Source organism: Oikopleura dioica, chromosome 1 (assembly GCF_907165135.1).
Source record: "Oikopleura dioica chromosome 1, OKI2018_I68_1.0, whole genome shotgun sequence".
NCBI lineage: Eukaryota > Metazoa > Chordata > Appendicularia > Copelata > Oikopleuridae > Oikopleura > Oikopleura dioica.
Window position 1 is genome coordinate 6,461,171 of NC_137291.1, and position 20,354 is coordinate 6,481,524.

General features: G+C 41.6%; 3 protein-coding genes and 1 long non-coding RNA gene across 6 annotated transcripts; 2 read left to right on the top strand and 2 right to left on the bottom strand.

Annotated features, from left to right (window-relative positions):
• Positions 1-46: 46 nt before the first annotated feature.
• On the bottom strand, positions 47-15,390 carry LOC145695464 (catenin beta-like). 3 transcript variants are annotated; one of them, XM_081772447.1, is made up of 7 exons: positions 15,120-15,390; positions 14,520-14,759; positions 13,066-14,425; positions 12,799-12,983; positions 12,688-12,747; positions 12,557-12,608; positions 12,238-12,458 (listed from the first exon to the last, which is right to left on the bottom strand). In XM_081772447.1, exons 1-7 carry the CDS (start codon positions 15,165-15,167, stop codon positions 12,253-12,255), a joined length of 2,151 nt encoding a protein of 716 aa, XP_081628573.1. In that variant the 5' UTR covers positions 15,168-15,390; the 3' UTR covers positions 12,238-12,252. The 3 variants fall into 3 exon arrangements, with proteins under 3 accessions (XP_081628575.1, XP_081628574.1, XP_081628573.1); XM_081772449.1 differs by lacking the exons at positions 12,238-12,458; positions 12,557-12,608 and adding an exon at positions 47-329 and having other exon boundaries at positions 15,120-15,389; XM_081772448.1 differs by lacking the exons at positions 12,238-12,458; positions 12,557-12,608 and adding an exon at positions 11,417-11,722 and having other exon boundaries at positions 15,120-15,387.
• Positions 6,718-7,673, top strand: LOC145701055 (uncharacterized). The gene is made up of 3 exons (XR_014134254.1): positions 6,718-6,831; positions 6,881-6,950; positions 7,018-7,673. It is a non-coding gene; the product is annotated as an uncharacterized LOC145701055 (long non-coding RNA).
• On the bottom strand, positions 8,208-10,861 carry LOC145700411 (uncharacterized). The gene is made up of 3 exons (XM_081777679.1): positions 10,432-10,861; positions 9,845-10,377; positions 8,208-9,557 (listed from the first exon to the last, which is right to left on the bottom strand). The coding sequence occupies exons 1-3, from the start codon at positions 10,750-10,752 to the stop codon at positions 8,297-8,299; spliced, it is 2,115 nt and encodes a 704-aa protein (XP_081633805.1). The 5' UTR covers positions 10,753-10,861; the 3' UTR covers positions 8,208-8,296.
• A 2,611-nt stretch (positions 15,391-18,001) lies between the features above and the next one.
• On the top strand, positions 18,002-19,190 carry LOC145710992 (uncharacterized). The gene is made up of 2 exons (XM_081788707.1): positions 18,002-18,046; positions 18,089-19,190. Exons 1-2 carry the CDS (start codon positions 18,009-18,011, stop codon positions 18,585-18,587), a joined length of 537 nt encoding a protein of 178 aa, XP_081644833.1. The 5' UTR covers positions 18,002-18,008; the 3' UTR covers positions 18,588-19,190.
• The last annotated feature ends 1,164 nt before the right edge of the window (positions 19,191-20,354 follow it).

Here is a 20,354-nt window from a genome sequence, read left to right on the forward strand (position 1 = left end):
AAATAGATGAACCAACAACTTTTACGGAGTGCAACATGTTTTAATTAAACGCTTGTACGGTCAAAACAGTAAAGAAAAGAATGCTTAGTACGCTTTGATTTTTCGGGGAAAAAAAGAAAGAGGGAAAGTTAGGTCAAACATTGGTGAAGGAAACAGGGATTTTTCTAAGGAAATGACATGTCGATTTTGGCTTAGATGTCAGTATCGTGCCAACCGTTGAGTTGTTGGTCGGGAGTTTGGTGGCCAGAGCGCGACATTTGAGTCATCGCGGTCGGAGATCGGTGCTCAGAGGGGAGGAGGGATGTTCCTTCGTCGTGGTAGGTCGTCACCTGAACTTGTTTTAAATGCTTGTATAATTTTAAAGAATGGAGGGAGAGGTTAGTTAGAAATCAAAGGAGGAAAGAAAGGAGTTAGAGAAAGGAGGATAAATCTGGATCCAATCAAGCCAATAATCAAATCGCTCAAATCTTGTTGTTATTGAACCTCGGATTTCTGAGCCGCAATAGAAATCATTTCAATATCCGCTTCAGTGAAAACTGTGATGTGCTTTGAATTGTTTGTGGTACTCATTTTTCGTTGAAAACAAGGAAGAAAACCAGGAAGAATTGCAGAATTCTCTTTCAACAAAATTGCCTATTCAAATTCTCATCAATTTCCATTTTCGCTTGTTTTTCTGGCGGCGAGCTTCTAGGCTTGGGAACTGCCGAGGATCTTCCGGAAGCACGAGCGGAAGCATGAGTCGATGCTCGGAGAGTTTGAGGGAGGGAAGCCTTGCTCATTCGGCTGGGAGACTCGCGCACGAACGAGGTGTTTTCAATTCCACTTTCTGGTTTTGGAGTCACTTGAGCTACTTGTTGGTTCAACAATATGACAATAAATCTTTTGAGCTCCTTTTCTTCATTTGAACCTTCCCTGAAACCTTGGGCTTGCTTTTCGCAGCTTCGAGTCTGGCAATTTCTTCATCAATATTCCTCTCTGCCTCCTTTTGCTTCTCCACAGCAATTTCATATTCTCTCATTTGCTTTTCATATTCTTCTCCAGCGGCCTTGACGGCTTTTTCTGCAGCTTTCTTTCCAAATTCATTCAAAAATCAGTGCCAAAATATAAATCTGTGATACGTGCACTTGTTTTTCCGTGTTTTTTTTTTATGAGAAAATTAAAATTTAATCGAAAATTAAAATTTAATCGATAATCGAAATTCTGTAGAGAGCTTTCTCAGAATCTTGGTCAAAATTAATCTCAGACTAAGATTAAAAACTTTTCTTTCATTTTAAAAAGCCAGCCCTTCCAGCCAAATCCCCGCGGGGAAATGGCCGGAGGGGCTGGCATATCGACATTCAAAGATTTTAAATATTTCTCATTTGGAGGATTAATCTTCCTTGATTTCATTCTTTCACGGAAAAGAAACTGTTAAATAGTTAATTTTATAAATAACACTGTATAACACTTACTCAACTTTGCAAAAAAGCCAATCAAAAACTAAATTCTTCTTTTCTGTCTCCAAAAAGTAGATTTTCTGTATTCAAAAACTTAGTCAAGCTTTGAAAATTCCAATTAAAAAAGTCTTCTTTCGCAAAAACCATTTATTGAATAATTCTCAGAAAAATTGAAAATGGACAATCCGATTTCGCAACTAGCAAATTACAAACTGCAGTTGGGCAAGGTGGAGGCTGCCTTGACCGCAGACCCGGAGAACCAAAAAATGACGAGCCAGATCATTAGAGCCAGATCAAAGAGTTCGATGACTTCCTCTGATTCTAGCTCTAGTTGAATCGAAAGTGTTGAAGAGAAGAATGAGTTATTGAGCACTCAGCCTAAAAATAAGGACGGGTAAGAGAGCCATTTTTCAAGTTGTCGGAAAACAAGTTGACCAGCTTTTAATTATGTAACAAGAACGCGTGTACTACCTTGAAGCAAACGTAGTATGGTTAATTTCCAAGATCAAGTGTCCATTCTTGTCCAAAAGCCGAATCGCCTCTGAAAGCTGCCGTCGTTAATCTTTTGCGGCTAAACTCGCCCGCCCCCTCCGGAGCATTTTCCTGGGCGTGAAAAAGTTCACAGCGCGGCGCGCTGATTGGCCGTCACTTGAGTTCAAAAAGCCACGGCCAGGACCAGCGGATTCACCACCACAACAGCGCCACTCTGAGCGCAGCGGATCAGAAGCCAAGCCCGGCCCATATGGAAAAAGATCAACAAGAGCCATAAAGCTCGAAATGGCCAAAATTCATGAAAATAACTAAAAAGGGGGATTAAGGGGTTTTTGGACACGGGGAATTCAGATATGGGATTATATTTTAGAAAAAAGCAAGTTTGAAGGGAAAAATCAAGTTTGAAAATTGAAATAAAGGAAGACTTTAAAAAATGATTAACGAATACATCAGCCCCTCTGGTTGCTCCCTTTTCGGGAGTGACTGGAGGGGCTTTTTTGCGTTTGGACAGCTGATTTTTTGAATGAAATATTGTCTAAACGCAAAAAAGCCCCTCCAGTCACTCCCGAAAAAGGAGCGACCAGAGGGGCAGAAGATTTTTGAATTTTTTATCTGCTTATTTTGCAAAATAAAGACAAACAAACATTTTTTTATGATAGATTGTATTCTTGAGCAAATGAAATATTTACAGGAGGGGCAGTGGGAAGGTCAGAAAGAACATGAATGTTGTGTTCTTCGATCCGGGGATTTTCTGTCGGCGCAGCAGCGATGAGTGTTCTTGTTGATTGCATCAAATCATGGTGAATCGGGCCTTGCTCGTAAAAGACGTAGAGCATCTGGTTGCCAATATCAGACTGGATCATTCTGTTGAATGATGTCTTTTGCCATTCATCGACTCTAGGCTCGCCGATGCTATTTTGGACAAGATGATCAGGATGTACTCCACGCACATGTTTGACGAGCTCTGCCTTGTTCTTGATGAGGCACTTGCATCGGGAGCAGACGTATCTGGACATGGCCGCCTTGAACTTTGCATCCGCCAAGTTTTCGTCAAAGATTTGTTTAAGTTGGATCAGGTTGAGCGTATTTTCCCAGTTGAAGCATGAAAGATTCGCCAAGGCGCGGAGCTTTTCGCAGTCGTTTTCGTAGAGCACATGTCGCTTGAAATTTTCCCGAAGAAAAACTCCAGCAATGTCCCAGTCGCCGGTTTTTTCATGGTAGAGATATTCTTGAGTAGCATCAGCAAATCTAAAAATAGGTTAATTTCAATCAAAAATTTTGCCAGAAAAATCTTACTTTTGAAATTACCTCGGATCTCTAACAGGCTTGAAAGCATCGCCATCAAAATAAGGACTCCACGGGTCGGTCGAAAACATGGAGTAAACTTGGGCGTAATATTCGGGAGTGTTTCCTCTGTCCTCTTGAATTATCCGCGTAAATCCATGCTTCGACAATGCCTTTAATGCCATGGGAAGGCCTTTTTTAATTAGCCAAGCCATGTCACCAAAAGCATTTTTGTCAGTAGCTCGAATAGTGGATAATAAAACTTCTGGAAGCAATGGGATGTTATCAGTCTCTCTCTGATTTCTACGTCTCTGATTTTGTAGTGGTGCAACTCTTTGTCGAGCAACCCTTCTGGCTCTTCTATACGAAGCTCCCTGTCGGGCTCTCATTCTTTCTTCATCATTGGCATGAACTAGTCTTGGCATTTTGATTTATTGATACAATCTTGAAGCTGTATTTATTCAAAAAAAAAACTCTAGCTCCATCGAGGAGCTAAGTGATAAAATCAACTCGGCGTGAGACAAACTTCGCGCACAAGCTGCCGATTCCAAGAAGCAGGAAAGATTAACTTTTTGCCCGCCGCTCGGTGGCGCCTTTTGAGAGAGAAATCGAAAGATTTTCTTAATATCGGCTTATTTCAAATTTTTAACAAGCTTTATAATGTCAAGCCTATAAGCTTGTCAAAAGTATTATTAAGAATCTCGTTGCTGCTACCATGAATTTTTGAGAGCAATTCGAAAGTGCACGAGTGCGATGCGCTGTATTTTCGTTATGCGGGCGCGATTCGGCCCCAGAAATTTACTGTTTCAGCAACGGAAATAAAATTAAGATTTTCAGAAAACTAAAAGGCTCGTGATTCGAAAACTTTCTTAAAAATTGAAAGAAACCAATTTTTGAGGAATCTCTCTGAATGTTGCTATTAGGGCGCGCGTGTGGAAATTCGAAAATTCAAAAAACCGCCTTTTTTAATTTTTAAAAAAGGTTAAGAGTCACGAGCCTATAAGGTTTCTTAAAAACAGTATTATAAATTCATAACTGCTAACAAAAATTTGTGAGGGCCAAACGCGCGCGCACGCTGAAAATTCAGGGAATCTTACTCGTGTTTTTTCAAACCGCTCTCAAAAATTCCCAGTAGCAGCTATGAATTTCTGAAAAAAGCCTTTTGAAAAGCTTATTTGCTCGAGCTTATGATGCATCTTATAAATTTAAAAAAGACCGATTTAGAAATTAGCTTTTCAAATTCAAAGAGAATGCCGCTCGGTGGCGCTTATTTGGCAGGCAGGTTTCAAGTTCAGAACATTCGCCGAATGTCCTAAAGGATGACTGCTTCAAAAGTTTCAATATGGGACATAAACGAGCATTGTCCAGAATTTTCAACCTGCAAGAATTTTTGCTCTGGATTGCTCTGGATTTTCAAACTGCCAGAATCTGGAGTGTGTTGATGAAGATGAGTGTTCCCTTGAACTATATGACGAAAATATGATCTGCAGTAACACGATCGGAAGCTACTCGTGTGACTGTGTTGATGGAATGAAAATGATGGCTGTGACTGTTATGATGTTGATGAATGTGAAGAGGAAAATGCTTGCCCTGAAAATTCGATTGGTAAAAATATTGATAGGAGCTTCGAATGTTTTGCCAATCAGGATTTACCGGCGATATTTGTTTTGGATGTCTGTTTTGTGATACCTGTTTCGATGTCGACGAATGCGAAAAGGGGGATCACTTGTGCGAAAAAATCTGCATCAATACAATTGGGAGCTTCACATGCTCGTGCCTTGTACCAATGCGACAACTCGACACATACAACTGCGAAGATGTAAGCAAGGATGATGAGCTTCAAAAAATGATGGAAAATGAACTAACGAGTATTTCCGAAAAATGCAACTTGCCTTGAAATTTAAAAACGACTCGAAACTTGTTTCAGAAGCAATAGGCGAAGCGTCAGCGAGAACTAGAAATCTTCTGTCGAATCTTCTCGCTCCTAAAAGTGGAGATGACTCTTTTTTGAAGAAAATTGGATCTTCGAGTGTGGATCTACTAGAATCAAGATCAAGTAAGAAGGGATTGCTAGCTGAAATTAAATTTAATCCCTTTATCTACTCTGACGACGATTTGAGACTTGCCAACCAAGTTTTCGAGGGCTCCCTAACTCTGTCCAAAAAATCCGAAAAAGGCCAGTTCAGCTGCTTCCAGAGCAATCTAACTTTTAATCTTGGCGCGCCGCGGGAGATCGCTAGAATTTTTCGATCGAGGCCACCTTCCGGGGCGGTGCACCAAGATTTAAAAAAAAGATTGCTACGAAAGCGGTTCCGAATGCCAAGGACTAACCTAGAATAGCTAGCATTTTCTGTGCAAAAAGAAATAAATTAGATTTTTACTCAAAAGACTTTTCTATTTTCATAAGTCGCCGAGTGAGCTGTGACAGAAATCGAAGAAATTTGGTTTTTTGGGAGTTTGAATTTGAACTCAACTTGTGCGTCGCCAGTAGAATCTTCCAACATAGCAAGGTAGCACATCTTCCAGTTCTTTTTTTCTTTCCTGGAGATTTTCTGATTGCAATACGCGAAAGAAGCCCAGTTGGAAAAAGTCTCTCCGCCAATAGAGTAGTTGTCTTTCGCGCAATTTATAAGTTCAGAATGTCTTCTGACCAAGATTTTTTATTATTTTCTGATAATAAAAAATTTTTTATTGACAAAATAACGTTAAGAAGGGGCTAATAAACGTGATAATAGCATTAAATTTTTAATAAGAAATAAAATAATCATCTAAATCTTGGTTGAGAATTTTCTGACCAAGATTTCTCACATTTTCCAAAAAAAAAGCCAGCCCCTCCGACCATTTCCCCGCTGGGATTAGGCTGGAGGGGCTTTTTTGCGTTTGGCGAGCCTGAGGCCAAAATTGACCAAACGTAAAAAAGCCCCTCCAGCCAAATCCCCGCGGGGAAATGGCCGGAGGGGCTGGCTTTTTCAAACCAATTAAAGTGCGAAGAAACTTTTTTTCTCGTAACCAAGATTCAGAGAATTCTCTCCATTAAATTTTTCTTCTATCGATAATATAACGATTATTAACCCTTAATTTACGCAATGATAGTGTCAAAATTAAGATTTTGAAGTAAATTCTTATCTTAATCTTGGTTGACAATTTTTGACCAAGATTCCTTCCTTTTTCCCATTGATGAAAATTTTTTCTCACCAATAGAACGTTAATAAACGGCTAATGAAGGCAATATTAGTGCAAAAAATTTAAAGTGGGCTTGTCTCGGCATCTCGAAAATGGGCTTGTAGAAAGGGATCTGCCAACAGACTCGTCCGACACTTTAACAAATACAACCGTCAATTCCAGGCGCGAATGTGCTCCGGCGAGTAATTTATTTTCGTTGGTGTAATTTCATAAAAAGATATCAGTTTTGTAAAATTTGAAGCTAAATCGAAACTTTTGACAGCCCTCTCCGAAGCCAAGAACAATTTTCTTCGATGCAAACTGGCGTCAAATTCCAACGCCAATGAAAAACGTCAAGATCGGCTGCTGCAACGGACAGGCTTACAATTCGCAGAAGCGATGCTGCTGCCGACGAGTTTCGTTTGATATGGACAAGAAATTCTGCTGCGCCATCAACGTACTTTTCAAAAATACCTTTGCAAAGTTACTAAAATGGTGATTTCTAGGGTTGCGAAAGCTTCAAGATCATGAATAGAGGCAGCATTCAGGACTACAACGATTGTCTTTCTCTTGATGGTAAGACAAATTATCGATACCTACACCCTTAATCCTTCTTTTCGCTCTTTTATCAACCAATTTTCAGGTCTCGTCGTGCAGGAATACGGCTACCAAGGTCAACGAGGACAGCCCAAGATCTTCGGAAACGACCGAAGCCGAAACTAAACCCCTTCCACCGAGCAGTATCCGGAAAGTGGCAACAATCAGGGCGTAAGAGGTTAAAATCAGTCGCAGTACAAACAAAGCCCCCTTGACTAAATTTCCTTGAAGTCCTGTTTCGCGTCTCCTTTTCCGTAGTTTTATATTTTGCGCTTTCAAAAAAGACTTCTTCAATTTTCAAACGAAATCTCGCCGATTTTTTTTTATCTTTTTTGCCACATTTTTTTTGTCTTTTTTTTGTAAATTTTTTGTGTTAATTTTTAACTCATCGTCGCGGTCGACAAAATTTCGACCATCCGCGATCATCACAAAACGAAACACGCGAGTACTATTTAAAAAAAGAAAACCATCAACCCTGAATTTCCCAATCCCCAAAAAACTACTTTCACTTTTTGATATAATTTTTCTTGTGTAAATATCGCGCCACTAAGAACATGAATCAAACATGGCAGAACGCACGTCTGTACAGAAGACCACAAGATGGTAGCAGCCGACAAAAAATAACGAAGAAAAAAATGAAGAAAAAACTCATCTTCCACAAAAAACAGCTGCCGCTTTATTTCAATAAATTTCCTGTTTATACCTAAAAATTGATTTTTATAATTTTTTGCATCAAAATTTTGAAACTCGTCTTGAAGAAAATAGGAATCTACAAAAAATAACATTTACTTCCGCTTTCATCCCCATATAATCAAGGCTTCTGAGGGAGAGCAATACAGTGAGAAAGAAATGAGTGCAATTAATGATTTTTACGACAAGCTCCGCCCTGATCAAGTGAACAAGTTCCAATAAATTTTGGAGGATCTGAGAGGGGCCTACGACAACCTTGATCCTGCCGAGAAAGAGTTCTTCGAGTCGAAATACTCAGACGGTTCTGCTGGTGATTGCCCGGTGGTGAGGCTTATTGGTAATGCTGAAGCCTTCGATACAGGTAAATTTTTATTTCGAATTAAAAATGTTTCTAAAAATTTAAATTCTCCCAGAAGCAACAACTGATGGTCAAAGCCATTTTTGTATTCTTTTATAAAAGAAAAATTGTATCTTGAAAGAAAATATGCAATAAAATGATCAAAATAAGACTTCAAGAAAATCAAACCGTTTTTTTTACATGCTAAGTGTATTGAGAAAAGCAAAAGAAGTATCGCCTAAATAAGTGACAATTTGTGTAAGGTGTTTTCGTGAAGATCGTGTTCAATTTCCAAAGCTCAAGAATTTTGAAGATTCTCCATTGTATCGAATATCCAGTCCACATAATTCGAAACTTTAGCGTAAATTCCTGGAAAATTCGGAGCAGCGCAGCCGAAACCCCAAGATACAACACCGTAAACAACGGGTTTTCCAAAAGCTTCGCAGACCAAGGGTCCTCCAGAGTCGCCCTGGCAGGAGTCTTTACCGCCGTCAGTTTGTCCATCGCCATCAAAATCGGGTATTCCAGCGCAAAACTGTGTCTCCCAGGTTGTTGGCTCAAAACTTATCATATTCGTCGCTTCACAGTACTCGTTAGAAAATGTGTAGACGCCGACTTCATTCAAAAGATGACTTGGCTCGTTACCAACCCCATAACCTGCTACCTTGCAGTAAGATCCGTCGGCAACATGGTCTGCTGGAAGACATGCAGGGGATATCTTCGATGCGCAAGTCTCTGGGCCGTCAGGCCCGTACTGATTGATAAGCGACTCCTTGACATTGGGAATTTTCAGAAGACAGATGTCATGAGGAGTTCCAGTCTCGTCAGTACTGTTGAAATCAAAATGATCGTAATTTTCGTGAATTTTGAAGTCTTGCAACTCAAGGTCCAAACTGCAAGGTTCAACACGGTCGATGACTGAGACTCCTAGAAGCACAAGGGCATCATCTATATTTGTACCGAAACAACAGTGTGCAGCAGTCAGCACAAAATCGTGAGAGCCGTCTTCAAACATTGTGATCAATGTTCCTCCGCAGGAGAAATCAAAGTTCGCGTAATAAGGATGCGCATCGATCGGCACATCTGTTCCGCCGATGATTTTTGTAAGAGGTTCGCTCTCGATTGGTTCAAGAGGAGTTTCACAAGTCATGTTTTTCCAAGATGGCTGCTCGAAAGTCGCATTTGGGAAGATTCCAGGACCAGTGGGAAGCGGAGAAGAGTCAGTTGTCGACGTTTCGGTTGGTTCTGTCACAGGAGGTGGAGTGAGAACAAAGCTCTCCATTTCGTTCGCGTCCACAAAGCTTACACTGAAGAAATCGTTTAGCTCAGCGCAACTGCTCCCAGTGTAGTCAAGAACGCCTTTGAGAACGGGATAGTCATCGACAAGGCAGATGAGCCCTCCGCCAGTATCACCAAGACAAGTTTTTGCTGGGTCATTTTCGTCGATCGATTTGAATTCTCCATCCAAAAAGATTAAAACGGCATCACGAAGGACCGTTGCTTGCTCGGGCATGGACTCATCGTAGTCACCGAGGCCAGCTATATAACAGCTTGTTCCACTAAAAATTGTTAAAGCCAGGTAATTGGGCCAAGATTTAACGCCGAAACGCATATCGACCCATTTCCGGGTAAGGCGCAGAAATATGGTTTGAAAGATGGTCATTTTCTAGTGTTAAAACAACACATGAGAGATATTTCAATATTGTAGTCCGGCGTCTGAAGATCATATTTATAGTAAAATATGGGTTGATGTAAGCAAGAAAACGGGTCTACGGGCTCTCAACCAAAAATGGGTCGATATGCGTTCCGGGAAAATTCTATTTCATGCGTTCCAGCGTTAACTCACTCTTCCAACTCCACATCTGATAAGCAAGCTGGCTCAAAACACGATCCGCCAGCACACGAATCTGGGGCGTTGTCAATCAAATTTGGAACCCTAACCATGCACTGTCTGGTTTCAGATAGAATTCCCCATCGATACTCGATGGGATTGATTATGTATTCATCGTTGTCGGGATATTCCAAATCATGAGCGCCAATATGAATGTTGAATCGGGACACACCAAAGAAGCAGCACCACGAGTCTGTCACAAGCCAGTCGTCAGAACCGTCCTCGTATTTTGTCAAAATAGTCAGGCCGCAGTTTTCAGACTCATCAAAGCCCGTCTTCTCGCTCCAAGCAAACCAAGGGTATCTTCCTTTTTTCGTTTCTTGGCCACCAGCGATTTTCGAAGAGCTGCCAGGGCTTGAGCATGTTTTCGTCTTTGGCATGGATAGGGGTGGAAGCTCGAAAGTTTGCTCCCAATCGATCGGCTCTTTGTAGAGTGAATGGAGCATGCATTTGGTGTAGTCTTCGTTGTTGGTTTCTTCATCGATTTGCTAAAAATTGAATTGAGGCTTGGCTGGTTTTGAAAGACAGAGCTTGATTCTCACCTTGGTCATGAAATAGTAATTGGCTTTTGTTACGCATTCTTCCACTGCTTCAAAATCGTGCTGGTCCTCATCGAAATTCACCTCCATCAGCAAAGAGTCACCATTCTCGTTTTTCAGTTCTCGTTGTTTATATCGTCGAGAAAACTGGAGAAAAACGCTTTCTTTCGACTCATGTCTTTCTTTTTTCGGCGCTTGATGTCCTATGAACTGATTTTCGTAGACATCAAGTTGGCGGTCAGAAAATGAGACATGTAGATCTTGCAAGTGAAGATGATGGTCAGTGACGAACTCGCCGCAGTTGGAGATTTTAAACCGAACCATTCCGACGTAATCTTCCTCTGCTGGCAGCCTTGTTTTTCCTTTGAAGTCGACCGAGTAGAGAACAGAACCATATTTTCGACGGATTACCCTGGCCTTTGCTTTTGATGCTTGCTTAGATGGAATTTTGAGCGGATCGAAGAAAATTTTCTTCATAAATATCGAAAATTAATCCCTTTCCTTAAAACCATTGCACTTCTTTTTGCACTTTACTGACGATCCGAAAACTGCTCCATTGTCCGGGTCACAACCTTGCTTGAGTTTTGGAAACTCGCAATAGCTAACTGGCTGGGATGTTTCAGTTGGGCTGAATGAAGTTGTTGATGTAGCAGACGTGGAGATAAAAGTCGTCGAGTGAAACGCACTCGTAGTTAAAAAGAAGGAAGAAAGTAACTTCATCTCTTCTCGAGCGACTCTCGTTCTGACCGCACCCGAACTTTTGCCGTCGTTTTTAAGTGCTTCATGGCTTTGACGAAGTTTAGCAGAAGAAAGAAAATCTTTAATGAACTATTCTGCGGTTTACGGAGATTGATCTTGATATTGTATCCATCGCATTGTATTTGTTTCATGATGTGCGCATGAAAGAACGATGACCTTTGGGAGGTCTTTCTTTTTTTGCTGACCTGTCATCTTGAAATTCTTACAAATAGATGAACCAACAACTTTTACGGAGTGCAACATGTTTTAATTAAACGCTTGTACGGTCAAAACAGTAAAGAAAAGAATGCTTAGTACGCTTTGATTTTTCGGGGAAAAAAAGAAAGAGGGAAAGTTAGGTCAAACATTGGTGAAGGAAACAGGGATTTTTCTAAAGAAGTGACATGTCGATTTCGGCTTAGATGTCAGTATCGTGCCAGCCGTTGAGTTGTTGGTCGGGAGTTTGGTGGCCAGAGCGCGACATTTGGGTCATCGCGGTTGGAGATCGGTGCTCAGAGGGGAGGAGGGATGTTCCTTCGTCGTGGTAGGTCGTCACCTGAAGTTGTTTTAAACGCTGGTACAATGTAAAAGAATGGAGGGAAAGGTTAGTTAGAAATCAAAGGAGGAAAGAAAGGAGTTAGAGAAAGGAGGATAAATCTGGATCCAATCAAGCCAATAATCAAATCGCTCAAATTGTTGAATCATTGAACCTCGGATTTCTGAGCAGCAATAGAAATCATTTCAATATCAGCTTCAGTGAAAACTGTGATGTGCTTTGAATTGTTTGTGGTGCTCATTTTTCGTTGAAAACAAGGAAGAGAACCAGCTAGAATTGCTGAATTCTTTTTCAACAAAATTGCCTATTTAGGTTCTCATCAATTTCCATCTTCGCTTGTTTTTCTGGCGGAGAGCTTCTAGGCTTGGGAACTGCTGATGATCTTCCGGAAGCACGAGCGGATGCATGAGTCGATGCTCGGAGAGTTTGAGGGAGGGAAGCTTTGCTCATTCGGCTGGGGGACTCGCGCACGAACGAGGTGTTTTCGATCCCACTTTCTGGTTTTGGAGTAACTTGAGCTATTTTTTGGTTCAGCAATTTGACCATAAATCTTTACATCCCTTTTTCTTCATTTGAACCGTCCCTGAAGCCTTAGGCTTGTTCTTCGCAGCTTCAAGTCTTGCAATTTCTTCATCAATATTTCTCTCTGCCTCTTTTTGCTTCTCCACAGCAATTTGATATTCTTTCATTTGCTTTTCATATTCTTCTCCAGCGGCTTTGACGGCTTTTTCTGCAGCTTTCTGTCCAAATTCATTCAAAAATCAGTGCCAAAATAAAAATTTGTGATCCGTGCTCTTGCTTTTCCGTGATTTTTTTTAATGATCATTTTTGAACATGCCTGGGCGTCAACCATTCCGAAAATGGGACGTGTTGTGCGGAAAATAGCCTAGTGGAAGTGAAAAAGAAAGGAAAAGAAGAAGGAAGATACAAGAAGTAGGAGAAGGAAGATTGAAAGATTAATTTACCTCGTCGTTGTTGTAGTGATCGTCCAAATCCTCTGGTCGGAAGAGCGAGTTTGTCAGCTCCTGTGAAAGTTGTATCGTTATCACTTTGTTTTCATCCAATTTCGTTTTTACCTGGGAGAGTCGTTTACGGATATCGTGGGGCTTATCTTCAGACATTCGGTACATCGTGGCAGCGGCATAGGTGGCGACGCACTCGTTTGCAGAGTGAAGGAGGGGTTGGAGGATAACAGTGGCGTTTTGAGCTTCGATTTGGTCGGCAGCTTCCTTATCAGTTGCGAGTTCGCACAAAAGACCAGCTAGAAAATTTATTGTAAATTTGAAACTACGTTTTTGAAACATCTTAGAGAATGTCTTTCTTGAGAAAGCATATGATCTTACCTGCGCTTCGCTGCATATTCCCATTCGGAGAAGACAGGAATCGAACAACAGTTGGAATCACATTGGATTGTCGGATGAGCTGTCGATTCATTGGATCTCGCGCCAAGACGTGAAGTGCGCCAGTGGAACCTTCCGCTACATCTTCCGGGACAACTCCATCTTCGTCGTCATCTCGGTAGCCGCGGGACATCTCCCCGTCCGCTCGGAAAAGCAGCTCAATCAATTTCGGAATCGCTCCTGCGTCACGAAGATATTGCTGGTTTGCAGATCCGATGCCCAAGTTTCGGCAGAGGCCAATAACTGCCTTGACGAGTGGGTAGTGAGAGTCAGGGCCAAGGAGCTTCACGAGCGTTGGAATTCCATGTCGAACAGCTTCCTGTGCCGCCTTTGCTTGCTCATGTCGCGATGTCAAATGTCGCAGCGCGCAAATGGCCGGTTCGGTGATGTCATCCCGCTCGACAGCTTGGAGCATCGTTTGAACAAGCGCCTGGACACCGCCAAAGTGGCAAACGAGGGCTTTGTTTCTCGCATTGTTGCAGGTCAAGTTTGAGAGGATTCCAACGCAGCACATGACGATTCCGACATCGTTCGATTCCAAAAGCCGAACAGATCGCTGGAGCAAATCATCCAATCCTTCTTCCTTGGTCGCTTGATCAGAGAGATTTCGAAGCGTCCAGAGACAGTTCATAACGACTCTGTTGGATGGATTATCCAACATTGCGCCGAGAATGTTCATTCCATTGCACTCGATAATCACTTGTTTATTCGAGGTCTCGACAGAAAGGACCTTCAACAAACGACACGTGGTAAATAGAAGCTTTTCATAATCGGCATTGTGCTGGAGAATGCGAATAAGCTGCTGGGTTCCGTGCTTTGAGACGATAATGAGCTTCGATTCTTGGTGCTGAAAGGAGAGCATTTCCAAGCAATCAGTTAAAAGAGCGAGCATTCGAAGTGGAGCATTGTCCTTTGAGAGCAAATCGACCATCTTTTGGACTCCACCAGCCAATCGGACGGCTCGTTTGGCGTCGTCTCCCTGGTGTTGGAGGATGTTGTGGAGTGTGGTGAGGGAGTAATGGACCACTTTTTCGACGGGCGAAGAGAGCATCTTGACAAGAGCGGGAATTCCACCGGATCGGAAAATCGACAAGAGACCCTTTTTCGATCCAGAAATCGCTGTCAAAGTACCAGCCAAGGCCTTGACGGTTTCAGGGTCGTCGTTGGTCGTGAGGACCTTGACGATGGCGGGGATGAGATCGGGACTTTCAATGAGCGCATGTCGCGGGGCTTCTTTTTTCGCAAGTTGGAAAACGGTGCCAGCTGCTTGTCGAGCGACGCCGCGGTCAGGATCTTGCAACAGCTTTTTATTGGGTTGTCAATTTGAATTTGAAAGACGCAGAAAAAAGATGCAGCAAGTAGACTTTCAAAGTCGTAATTTATTAATGAACCCTTGCCTTAATTAGTTCCGGAATGGCAATGGCGGTTACATCGACATCATCCTTGTAGTGGATCAGCATGACAATGGCCTCCTTGAGCAGTTGGCTCGGCTGGGCAAGCTTTTGAACACAGGTGGCCTCTCCAGTTTCGTACTGAGTCGAAACAAAGCTCGATCCGTCGTCAAGAGTTTCGGGAAACATGGCAGCCCGGATCCGATCCGCTCGTGTTCTCACCATGTCTCTGTTTAGGTCAGAAACCTAAATTGGAAAATTTCAAAAAGGTCAAAATGGATATTTTTAAATCTGTGTGAAAATGGTCACGGGTGAGGGAACTCGTGCGCGGGGCTTCGAAAGATGAAACTAATTAACGGCAATTTGAGCTTGATTGATGGAGAATTTTGAATAAACGAAAGGGGGGAGATTGTTTTAGAGCGAAATAAAGACCATAATGTCCCGATAAATATCATTTTTATTTAGTTTTTTTATCAAAAAATGAATGAAAAACGTAATCTATCCTCCTTTACAGCACGATGTGTACCGTCAATAATTTTTCTATTTAATAAATTAATTAAATCTCAATTCAAAAACAAACTTTTTGAAGAAGAAATATTGATTTACCTGTTCATTCGCATACTCATGTTGCCACTCTTCAAACACCTGTCCCATTGTTCTTCAATATTTACTGACAGCTTCTTCTGATTTCTCCTTCTGTAAATATACTTTCTATTTCGTAGCTAATTGAGCAAACTGAGGCTCCCTCTTTGAGCTTTTAGCGTGCGTGAATGGGGAGTAAGTGTCAAAACGCGCGGGAGCGAACCCAAAACTCGCTGTAGCTCTATCTATTGGCCAACTGTGGCTGCTATTGATCGCTCTGGGCAATGTTCGCCCGCTCAATGGGCCCGCGTAGTTTTGAATGATTCAACTCCCAACTCGTGCATAATCATCCTTCTCGATTTTAAAAGAGGCTCTGATCAATTTTTATGTATTGGTCATCAGATCAAAGGATAATCATCCTTCTTGACATTAAAAATAAGCTCTCATCAATTTTTGTTTACCGGGGAGGTTCTTTTATGATAATATTTTTTAGAAATTTATTTCTCGAGCATTATTTTAAAGTAGCGCTTTATTTTCATACGCAATAATCAATATCAACTTTCAAGGCGTCACTGAGGGTGATCCGTCTACGGCAAGCTTTGGAACGTCTTCATCGAAAAGTTGGAAAGAGGAGGCTTTAAGACAGGAGGTGGAGGAAGTTCTAGAGAGGGATCGCTCGTCTCTGGTGTATCTTCTATCGCTACGCTCTGTTGATCATCACCAAACTGGAATGGTTATGCATTTTCATACTGTAAGAGTGGTAAATTGCTCGTCAACTGCGGTCGGTATCGGAATCAAGGAAGAAAACAACTTTGTACAACTTTGTTGGTATATGTATCTAGGTATTGGTGTTTTATTTGAGCTTATTGCTCTTGACTCCTTGAGTGAAGAGTGAGCTGCATGCATAGAAAAGAAGCAGTACCGGTTGTTATCAGTTTGGTTAGGTAAGCGCTCACAGACAGAGTAGATGCAATGACTGACTGTGACGAGAGCTAACACTCACATATACTCTTCTTCCGACTCGTAGTCGGTGCTTCTCGATCTATTCATTTCAGAGGCGATTGTGGTTGCGGAGTAATCTGAGTTCGGAACAGAAACGTAGCTCAAACGATCGTCTTGATCTGAAAAATGTAAAAGTAGACCTGTGGAAAGAAGTAGGCCGCGGACGTAAAAATCTATCACCACCATCGGAGCTTCGTATTGGATCATTCAAAAGCTCTTGGAAAAGGCTTTCTTATGGATAGATAAAAACATGGCCCTAACTCCTAGTAGTTTTGACCTTATATTTATTTCAAATAACTCGAAACTGGGAGTTTTATATAAGTTATAGGTATCACTTTATAGTATTCATATGACCCACATTTTCATTGCGTCGAAGATCTGGGCCAACTTGCGTCTAAATTAATCTATTTTTGATAATTCCAAACACGATGTGCCCCACAAGCATTTGACCTTAATTTCGAGAGAATATGATTATGGCTAAGCAAGTGCCCGTGTTTTTGCAATAAAGAGAGAAACATTGATAGTTGTCTTTTTAAACGAGTCAATTGGCACTTGAAGATCTAGTTCAGATCCTGTCTAAATTCATCTATGGGAGATTTCAAATTTTGCGGACGGGTAAAAAAAATTTTTTTCGTGGTATTTGGTGATTTAAGCCATTTGAAAGAAGTGATAAAAATGCCTTGTGAACGAGGCGAAAACAGGAACGAGCAGCTACAAAACGACCTCGAGATCAGGCGCTGAAAATAAGGCTCATCCCTAACCCGGAAATTTACGAAATTTAGATGTCGAAGTGTAAGGAGAAAAACCTAACCTAACGACCTAACCCTAACTGCATAATGCAGTTTCTTTCTAAAGATCAGTGAGTGCTTAAAATAGGTCACTGTATTGACCGAATCCCCGGATCGAACTGTATTACAGTCGGAGTCCATAATAAGAGACTTTTTCTCAAAATGTCGAAAATCAGCTGCAGTAAAAATCAAATTTAAGGGGAGGTGGTCGCTTTCTTGACTTTTTGAACAAGCATAATTAAAAAATTTTAATTTCTTTAATTCTAATTTCAGGGGATAATAAAGGGTTAAATGAAGAAGTCAACGTGGAAAAATTTCAAAAAATTTTCGAAGATTGAAAAAATTTTCGTCGAAGTGGGCGTTACTCTTAACAAAGGTTACGGCCAAATCCTTAAAAATTGTGAAAATCTAACTGTCAAAAACATTGTTTAAACGAGTACTAAGAAGCAAACGTGGAGAAAAATTGGGTAGTTATGGTGATTTAGGTTGAAAAAGCCAATTTTTGGAGTTTTGTTTTGTTAAAAATTGTCATTTATCATTCACTTTTCAATTTTTCACATTGTGAAATTAGTGAACATTAGTAAATTTTCGAAAAACCGTACTACGTACGTCCCAGAAAAGACAATATTGTTATTGCTTTTTAAAAATAATAGAAAAGATGAGTACTTTCGATGAGTTCGAAATAAATTTTGTTCCAAACAAGCATTTTTTGATTATCGAAATTTGTGTCTATCTGGTAGAGCGCTATGTTGCCCTCGCAAATTCTAGTTGAAGTAAAAACATGCTATGCTCTTTATAAACTCGGGCAAGACCAATTAATTATCAAAAATCCGAGCTCGAGAATGAAGCTTCTGAATTGTATTTTAGCTCAAATAGCTAGCGCCGGCTACTTCCAGCAGTACGCTTCGCTGACTGCCGAAGAACGAGAGAGTCGACGAGTCATTTGCGATGCAAAGATCGACGAGACTCAAGCTGCCTTTCCTATCGAGAACGGATCGTGGGCTTGTCCAGGCTATGGACAAACCAGATCCAAGGTCCGATGCCATCCAACTTGCGGCCAAGGCTTCCTTCCTGACTGGACAGAGAAGTCGATTTCAAAGCCGAAAAAGATGCCGCCCGATTTATGGCTCGATGCGGGGACCCGGCTACGATCGTCAGAAAGTAAGTTTTCGATTTCAGAATCAATTTATATTTTTAATTAAGAAATCTCCCGATCGGAATGGAGCTGAAATGTTCCGCCAAGCCTGCTCATCCATGCATTGCCAGAGCTGCGACGATTGCTATCTCGGACGGCAGACTAGAGCTTGCCAACGTGATCAACAAGAAACGAGCGAGCTACCAGGTTGTCTGCGAAGACGGAAGCGTCAGTGGTCGAGTTCACTGCTTCCAAGGAGTCTTCAACAATCCCAAATGGAACAGAGACGCATGGAAGAGCTCTTGTGTGGGAAAGACAACCACCGTCGCGCCATCCACTGAGCCACCGACGGAGCCACCAACGGAGCCCCCAACTGCGCCACCAACTGAGCCGCCAACTGAGCCGCCGACGGAGCCACCGACGGAGCCAGCAACAACGCTTCCTGCCTGCCGCGACCCATGCCATGGGCTTGCCTCTTGTCAAACCTTCATCAATGGCTGCGAAATCGCACCAAGCAGAAATAACCAGCTCGCAACTGTCTCTTCAGGAAGGGTTTCAATGTTTTGATATCCAAATTTTTTTTTCAAAATTTAAAACAATTGAAATCAATTCTAAGCTTTTAACTACAAATTTTCGGCTGATGTCCTTTGCGATTTGTACGTGACCGGACACCAGGAGAATCTTATTCACGTCAATAGAGGAAACGCCTCTAGCGAAATCGGCGATCGTACGTTTTGTCTTTGGAAACGAATGAATCAAGACACTAAACTAAAATTTGCCGTTACTGACCCTGCCGACCTCTCGAAGTTTGACTACTCGGACGATTATGAGTGTGTTCCTGGCGAATGGACGACGATCTCTGTGGAAGTTCGCCAAGAAGAAGCAGACCCATCTACGCTTCGATTCACCATGAAGATGGGAGACACCCAACTTCATTCCGGCACTTACGCTGCGACAGAGGAATTGAAGAGCTACGATCTCCAAGTTTTCGTTGGAAACCCCTGGGTAAATTCCGCTACCGGCATGCTCGTCCGAAATTTCTACTACCAAACCTTCGAAGAAATCCCAGTTTAAATTCTGGTCTGTTTTTCCACTGTAGTTACATTGCTTCAAAATTTTATTCATTATTCTCGAACTCATTCTTCCTTTATCTTTCGTGATTATCACCGAATAAATTATTCAAGAGCAATAAAATCTTTAATGAAAAAACGAAATTGGCAATTTGAAAATTAAACCGACCAAATTTTTTCATCCAAGAAAATTCCAAATTGAGAGGACTTTTTTGAAAATTTCCATTCAAAATCAGGAAATGTCAGCCGAGCAGTGAATCAATTTCTTTGTTTTTTAGCTTAAGATTTTATTTAATATTAAGAAAAAAATTCGCAAAAAGAGGTGATTTCGCGCTTTTCCCAAAACGAAGTTGAGTAGATCTCCCGCCGAGCCAGCGCGGCCAGACGCGCAGGAGCCACCCTTGACGATATTCACTTGCTTCTGTGACCGTTGAATCTGGACAGCATCATTATCTGTAACATTTTCATCATACGCTTCTTAGGTTGATTGCGTGTGAACGACCCTGGCGGCTAGAAACTGTCTTTTGCGGCTTTTTCAGGGCATTTTTGAGGCTGACTCAAAAAGGTTCAAATTCTTAATAATGTTTATTTTTTTAATTGGAATTTTTATTGAACTAGATAACCGAAAGCAGTTCTTATTTTGTAGTCTCGAAAATTCAGCGATTTTTGATCAAAATTTGACTTCTTTTCTGCAAACTATTTTTCGAAAAAACGGGTTTTTTACTTCAGTTTCATCCAGTCCAATTTTCCTCCTTTTTTTCGACCATTTCCGGCAACCGCATGCGTGCGCTCCCCTGTCAAATGATCTCGATGGAGTGGCCCTTCCGCTATTCTTTAGTAGTGTGTGGCGGTGGTGTTGCATTAATCGCCCAGCTAAGGTCAGCGCAGCACCAAAAATGTCACGCCAAATGGCACCAACGGACTCCACGGAGCTTTGGCTACACAATACATCGAGCCCGAGAGCAACATCATTTTTCCGCGCGCCGCGAAATTTTGATTTACCGCAATGTTTGAAATATTTTCATCCAAAAAGCAAAAATTTGTTCATTTTCGAGCCGGAGAAAGACGAAATTCAAATCTTGTGCGATACAATTACTTAGCCCAAAATCCGACATGCATGAATTTTTGCATTTCCCCTCGATGCGCCCTAATTGGTTTATTGTCTTTCGGACAGCAAGGCGGTAACTCACGAGTTTCAAAATATTCCTACAGAAGGGCTTTAGTTTAAGACCACCCCCGAGCTTTTTTTTACATTCGAGTAAGT

What these genes read in the sequence shown, in the direction of transcription:
- LOC145700411 (XM_081777679.1), bottom strand. Translation starts at nt 10,752, where the DNA reads ATGGTTCGGTTTAAAATCTCCAACTGCGGCGAGTTCGTCACTGACCAT. An exon ending in ATTACTATTTCATGACCAAG is followed by an intron (nt 10,378 to 10,431) that starts GTGAGAATCAAG and finishes TTCAATTTTTAG; the next exon opens with CAAATCGATGAAGAAACCAA. An exon ending in TCAGATGTGGAGTTGGAAGA is followed by an intron (nt 9,558 to 9,844) that starts GTGAGTTAACGC and finishes AACAATTTTTAG; the next exon opens with TGGAACAAGCTGTTATATAG.
- LOC145695464 (XM_081772447.1), bottom strand. Translation starts at nt 15,167, where the DNA reads ATGGGACAGGTGTTTGAAGAGTGGCAACATGAGTATGCGAATGAACAG. An exon ending in ATGAGTATGCGAATGAACAG is followed by an intron (nt 14,760 to 15,119) that starts GTAAATCAATAT and finishes TTTCCAATTTAG; the next exon opens with GTTTCTGACCTAAACAGAGA. An exon ending in ATCACTACAACAACGACGAG is followed by an intron (nt 12,609 to 12,687) that starts GTAAATTAATCT and finishes CACTTCCACTAG; the next exon opens with GCTATTTTCCGCACAACACG.
- LOC145710992 (XM_081788707.1), top strand. Translation starts at nt 18,009, where the DNA reads ATGGCTCGATGCGGGGACCCGGCTACGATCGTCAGAAA. An exon ending in CCGGCTACGATCGTCAGAAA is followed by an intron (nt 18,047 to 18,088) that starts GTAAGTTTTCGA and finishes TTTTTAATTAAG; the next exon opens with AAATCTCCCGATCGGAATGG.